A 6,521-nucleotide genomic window follows, 5' to 3' on the forward strand; every position below is an offset into this window, starting at 1 on the left:
GTCTAAGAATTGCACATAGGGGACCCAGATATGGGGAGCTAGTCGACCTTACTCAAGTAATCAATAAGATCTCATGATCCGCGGGATAAGGAGAATAACAGTCTTAAACGCAGAGAATCGCGAGTTCATGAGGGGCGCGATTCTAGGGAGTCGGATTAGTAACGCCACGCCACTATATATAGCAATGATTAGGTCTGATAGGGCATGTTACTCTCATCGAATGTTTTAGGTCAAGACTGCTGTCAAGTTCTTTTAGCTCGGTATCGCTAAGGGTTCTTCGGTGGCGGTCTCCAATACCGGAACAGTGCCATTACAGAAATTACAGTAAAAATAACTTTGCTCAAGAAATGACACAACTATCAGCGCGTAAAATATCTGACATGAAGGATCGTATTCAAATCGAATTAAAAAAGAAGAAGAAGAAAGAAACGACAACAACATTGAGAATCTATATATGTGATGATGAGAATTTGTGTGAAAAAAATTAAATATATAAGAATTTAATGCTTTCATAAACTTGCGCAAGAATGTTCTTTTGTCCATTATTAGCCTTTATTGTACGCAGAATATTAATACTATATTTATTATACACTCTTTTTTAATTGTTAAAATTTATTAAAAATCATAAAATTATAAGAAAGAATTATTAAATAAGTTGTGAGATACACAAAGTACAATTTTTTAAAAAATATTTTAATAAATTCTAACTAATATCCTTACCAGTTACCACCTGCTCCAAAAAAAAAAAAAGTATTTAGGATACAACATTTAAGTTTTATGCGGAAGAAAATTAGTTTAGGTTGTGTTGTTGTTTTTGTTTTTTTATTTAGCACACAATATTTTATAGCTGATTTTGTATTATGATTTTATTTAGAAGCATTTTTAAAAGAAAAAAAAAATTAAATTTTTTTCTTCTTCTATAAATTAAAACTAACTTATGCATAAAATAATTTGTAATTTATTGAAAAAATTATATGAGAAAATTTCTACAAATTAACTTATGTATAAAATAATTTTAACTTGAACAAATTTATTTTATTTTTTCTTCTTATTTTTTTCTTTTTAAAAATGCTTCTAGAAAATTTTATCCAAGTACACCCTATACAGAAAGATGACAAAGTTGTTTCTGTTTGTAACCTCGTAGTGGTGGCACGTAAGTTTCTTTCTCAATAATAGATAGATTACAAGAGAGGAAAAGAAGGATATGATGCTATACTATTCAGCAAGTCTATCTATATCTTGACCATGCCATATAGCTTTGTATTTATAACAAGCTTTTCCCTTTCAACGTTCTTCCGACATCCCATTCTTTGACAAAGTCCCCAACAAGGTTCACCTTCTCTCAGAAAAACACAGCCTACACGGCTACACTCATAAGCTTCTCGTATAATGTTGATATAGATTTTTTTTTTTTTTCCAGGGCTCAACTAAACAAGCCCTAAAATTTCTCTCTCTTTTTTCATTAACTGGTTTAATTAAAAATAAATTTTCAATACCTTCTTTATTTTATTGTTTTATAAAAAAATTTAATACCTAATTTTGCTTTTTTTTTTGCCTATTTATTCAAAATAATAATATTAAATGTTATTAAAATAATAATTAATGGCTTTTGTTAAATAAAAAATAGAAACACAAACTAAAAATGGAGGAAAATTAGAGAAAAGAAAAAAACAATTAGATCAAACACAAAAGGGGGGAAAAACTAGAAAAGGGACCCAGAAATGAAAATTCCCTTGCCACTTTGAGTTACGAATATTTTTAATTTTTTGAGCTTAATTCACTTAATTGGACTCAACTGCTTAAGGGAGTTGCTTCTTCGTTAATACCAAACTGCCCAAGGGAGTTTATACAATCAGCATCTCTGTTAAAAATAAAAAATAAAAAAAGACAAAAAGACAAACACATCCCAACATCCTCCAAAATGAAGGATCGTGTCCAAAGAGAAAAATCAAATAAAAGGAGACAATAACATTGAAATTCTATGCAATGAAAAGTTTAGTGTGAAAAACTTGGATAAAAGAATTTGATACCTTCAACCTTTGCAGAAGAATGTTTTCTCTTTTCATTATCACCAAGTTGGATAATCTGACAAACAGTTATATAACTAACTTCAGGAAGATGTCATGTACGTATGCATAAGCAGACAGCACGGTAACTTGCTCCACTATTGAATTTATAGATACACACAACTACCGAAGTAGCATCATCTCAATTTAACGTGCAAGAGCTAGTTACATAGAGAAGGTTCCTTTTTAGCTACCCAAATTTTTCTTTTCACTTGCAATCTTTATCATCTATTCCAATACACACTATCCTTGTCTGCATCAAATACTTCTGCTCTGATGACTTGCTGGTACAAAACGCCAGAGGTCCACAGCAATATCTACTTCCTTCTTTTTGTGAAATTTGTACATTTTCGGTACATCATATCGAAGCTGCCATAGTAAGAAAATAAAATTAGATTTCAATTGTAAGAGTCAGGTAAATTGCACCATGGTTACTATACAAACATCTAGCATATGAAAACTGTACAGGTATATCTGTTAAATGGAATGAAAGAATTTGGGCATGGCTCAAATCAAAGTAAAACCTGGCATATGAAAGAACCAGGTTTTGTGGTGTGGGAATGGGGAATTTGAGTTGAAACTCGTGGGCTCATCACATTTTGTTATGTTAGAAATAGCATCCATTCAGACACTTTATTTAATTAATCTGGAAAGTGGTTCAAGTATTATCATAGGTGTACAATACGGGTTTACTTGAGTTTGATTATCCCCTTCAGAAGTCAGTTGAGTAAACTAGAGCTATTAGAGTAACTTGCCATAAATAGTACTTTATCTTATCTAATGTTTGTTAAAAGGAAATAAATAGAATATGCATTTTTCGTGCAGAAATAAGCCAATTTATACAGAAAAATTTTAACTTTTATTACAAGACTCAAACATCAAATACAAATTAAACTTCACTCACCTCACATAAAACTTCAGCACTGCTAGCATTGAAATCCCTTAACGCAGTTCGTTTCACATGCTGCGATCATAAAAAAATGAAATCCGTGGTATTGTCACACATGAGGTGAGAAAATCCTATAATACTGTTGACAAGCCACACAAAATTATAGATTATAAATGAATCCATGCTTATGCATTAATGAAACATAAGAACTAAGCAATCAGTGAGAAGAAAGTCACATTGGTGGTTGTCGTATTTGTAGGAGAATTGAGCTTCTAATTCTGGGGAAAATTTCTGAGTAAGAGAATAAGTTCTAAAATGTTTTTAAAGGAATTGCTTCTCAATTTGTATTTAACTAAATATCAACATATGAACAAGGAGGATAATCCAAGGAGAAAAGCTGATAAACCGTTCATTTAAAGAAATAAAGCCTAGGAAGCAAAAGTACAACATCAACTCATGCTATACCGCATCTCACTATGATTAAAAGAATGGTTATTTCCCAAAATTAATTTATTGCTAAAATTTCGAATTAAGCCAGCAATCTGAACCTTCTACTTGTTTCAGTCCATCGCATTGATAAATGTTATGCTTAAACTGGAAGTGCAAGCCATATACAAAAGAATATCTGGGAGGAAGTATAGAATAAGCTTCACACAATGATGCCACATTCATTAAAATCTAAATGGAAAGGTTCATGAAAATAACACCAATGGCGTCCTTGTGGAATGGGGAGGTTATTACCTAATGGCCTGATATACTGTTTGAGAAAAAAAAAACTAAATATGATGCAGGAGTTAACAAGTCAAAAACAATTTGATCAGGCCTGCAGAACTCAATTACTCAATGTCATAATTAGAATTTAAGATAAAAAAAAATGGCTTACATCTCTTGTTGAAGTCTTATGCAAGGAATAAACAGCTTGAGAAGCAACCTGACAAAGCAATTTATGGTATATTAGAATTCCCATCAATCATATATTTACAACCAGCATTGATGCAATTGCTTACCTTTAAAGCAACAGAGAGAAAATCCAAATCTGCACCCTTTTTCCGAGTACCAAATGGAGGATTCATTATAACTGTATCAACAATTGGACCTAGACACAATACCAAGATAACCATATGAATTTTTTATGGAAATATTTTTCGGCATCATATAAAATTAAGAGTTAGAATTGATTTTCAGTCAGCATACCCTTTAAATTGAAGACTAGTTCACATGATCATTTTGTTTAACAACTACTGGAACAAGTTAATGATGCATGGAATACTTGTAATTTGTAAATATTATTATTACAAACAACAATGCCCATAAGTCATACAAAAGACAGATAAAGAATATTCCTGTTAGTATAGGAATTAAGGACTCAATTCAGAAAATAAAAATAAAGACAGAATTAATTTCTAAGCTTGAGCGTCCTGAAATCAACTGGCATAATACAAAGTGGAATTGAAGTGCTTATAAATTTGGTTAGATCCTGTTCTCTAATATTTTCAAAGATAAAAGTTATGCTTCATGTGCAAAAGAAAAGTTTATGCTTCAAGACACAAACTTAAATAATGTTATGGTATCATAAGACGAAGATGATGTGGAAAGTTACCTCTCCATCCCAAGTCCAAGACATTAGAATGAATAAAATCCATGTCCAGCTGCAGTTTTAAAAGAATAACAAAGGAATGTTGTGCATCAGTTATTAGTAGCTAACTTTAACATAACTATTGCATTAGATAAAAAAAAATCTATTTATTGCATCTAGAGCATAATAATGACCACTTTTCATCTCCTCTTATTCCACTAGAACAACAATACATTGACCAGAATATTTTTCATGCAACATATTTCACTTTTATGTACAATATTCAAAACATATAAAAATTATTATTCTTTTCCTCAAACAAGGGACTCAGCAATTACAAAAACAAAAACTATTAACCTATAAACTCATTTACTGAAATAATCAGCAGAAAGACAATACCTCAAGTTCCTCAGCATTAAGTGATGCTATTTCAAGAGATTCTGGATCAATGTCAACGCAGAGAACATGTCTGATAAATGCTAACAAAAATCAAGTGAACATTAGATACACTAGTACGAAAACACATATTTGATTGAAAGGGGAAAAAACATTTGGTCCACTATTTTACTAAACACGAATTTGAGATTTGGAACTTAATATTTGATTCCAAAAACCAGGAAATTCTAAGTGACTGTGTACGTGAAATGGTGTACGGTTCAGAAATTGGAAAATAAAAATCCTTTCAAGACAGTTCCTGCAGGTTCCACATAAGAGTACTTTCAAAATTTTATAACAGCTATAATGTGATTCTAATGTCAACTCATGTTTAGGCAACATTAAAAAAGTAAGTGAATGAGAGAATGATAAAGGTAAACAAGATCCCACAAAAAGTAGGAAGGGAAAGATGCAACTCACTCTGCACTCAACAGTGCAGCTGCAACACCCAAGGTACCACAACCGCATCCAAAGTCAGCCACTACTTTGCTACTCACATCCTCAAAAGAATTCTCTGCCTGATTCCCATGAACAGCAAAGGAAACAAAACTTTAACAAAGAGGAAATTACCACCATGACCATTTCAAGACTAACAAAGCAAAAATCATTCCCTTTTGCAAATCCACACACACTTGCACAAAATTGGATTGATTTACTAAAATACCCTCCCCATCTTTCCCTAATCCCCACAACCAGTTAAAATTGTCCCCAACAAGAATCATAACCAGATATGTTTATAATCACATCCCACAAGTGTGACCAAAAGGTTGCATTTGCATTTGCATATGCATATACACTAACAAACGTATATTAAAAAAAATACCCATTAAGAAGAACCATAAGATGGAGATGTTATAAGGCAAAAGAATCAAACTTTAGCATATTTGATGAGCAAAGTGGAAGAATAAATTAAAGATGGTGGATAAAGGAAAAGAGGGAACACAGTGAAAAGCATTCGAGAAGCGATATGGGGTCCCGTTGGGTACTGTTCAAGCTCCAGCTGCAATGCATGGCACAACCAACAAGCACAAAAAAATGTTAATGTTACAATAAGAGTTCATAGAAGAAAGAAAGATGTTGAAAAGTGTGAGAAGTGAGAGAAAGGAGAAACCTTTACCTTGGGATTAGGGAACTGCTGGAGACCACCGAGGAGGCCTTCCAACTGCTTCAGCTTCATCTTCTCCGGCGATTCAAACTTTCACTTCCATTTTTTCTACCTTAATTTTGTATCATCCCTTTCGGTTTTTGCTTACATCGCGTCCATTCGAAAGGCCCAACCCAATCAAACTGCGTAAAGTTAATTGGGCTTATTCTCTTATTTTGTTATATATCTGCTACTGTATAAAAATTAGAATAACAATAACAATGAGTAATTTTTGGGATTATTTTCTGATGAAAATATTTGTAATTATTTTTTAATGTGAATATTTTTAGTTTTAATTTAATCTACCATTTTTAGTTTTAAATTAAATTTTCAATTATTTTATTTAAAGAAATTATTAATAATTTTAAAAAAAAATTTATCATAATAAAATTATTTATAAATAATTTATAA

The 6,521-nt window shown here is 31.6% G+C and overlaps 1 protein-coding gene across 2 annotated transcripts; it reads right to left on the reverse strand.

Moving 5' to 3' along the window:
• Positions 1–2,038: 2,038 nt before the first annotated feature.
• LOC109799878 (S-adenosyl-L-methionine-dependent methyltransferases superfamily protein) lies at positions 2,039–6,249 on the reverse strand. 2 transcript variants are annotated; one of them, XM_020360523.2, is made up of 9 exons: positions 6,084–6,245; positions 5,910–5,966; positions 5,387–5,484; positions 4,931–5,000; positions 4,556–4,604; positions 3,963–4,051; positions 3,839–3,886; positions 2,971–3,030; positions 2,039–2,435 (listed from the first exon to the last, which is right to left on the reverse strand). In XM_020360523.2, the coding sequence occupies exons 1-9, from the start codon at positions 6,141–6,143 to the stop codon at positions 2,325–2,327; spliced, it is 642 nt and encodes a 213-aa protein (XP_020216112.1). In that variant the 5' UTR covers positions 6,144–6,245; the 3' UTR covers positions 2,039–2,324. The 2 variants fall into 2 exon arrangements, with proteins under 2 accessions (XP_020216112.1, XP_082928541.1); XM_083072415.1 differs by lacking the exon at positions 2,039–2,435 and having other exon boundaries at positions 3,021–3,094; positions 6,084–6,249.
• Between the last annotated feature and the right edge of the window lie 272 nt (positions 6,250–6,521).

Source organism: Cajanus cajan, chromosome 1 (genome assembly GCF_000230855.2).
Source record: "Cajanus cajan strain Asha chromosome 1, NIPB_CcT2T_4, whole genome shotgun sequence".
NCBI classification, from domain to species: Eukaryota; Viridiplantae; Streptophyta; class Magnoliopsida; order Fabales; family Fabaceae; genus Cajanus; species Cajanus cajan.

Coding starts and splice junctions, on each gene's coding strand:
- LOC109799878 (XM_020360523.2), bottom strand. CDS start 6,143: ATGAAGCTGAAGCAGTTGGAAGGCCTCCTCGGTGGTCTCCAGCAGTTC. Junction 5,485..5,909: donor CTTCTCGAATGCTTTTCACT/GTGTTCCCTCTT, acceptor CATGGGAATCAG/GCAGAGAATTCTTTTGAGGA. Junction 3,887..3,962: donor TTCTCTCTGTTGCTTTAAAG/GTAAGCAATTGC, acceptor TTGCTTTGTCAG/GTTGCTTCTCAAGCTGTTTA.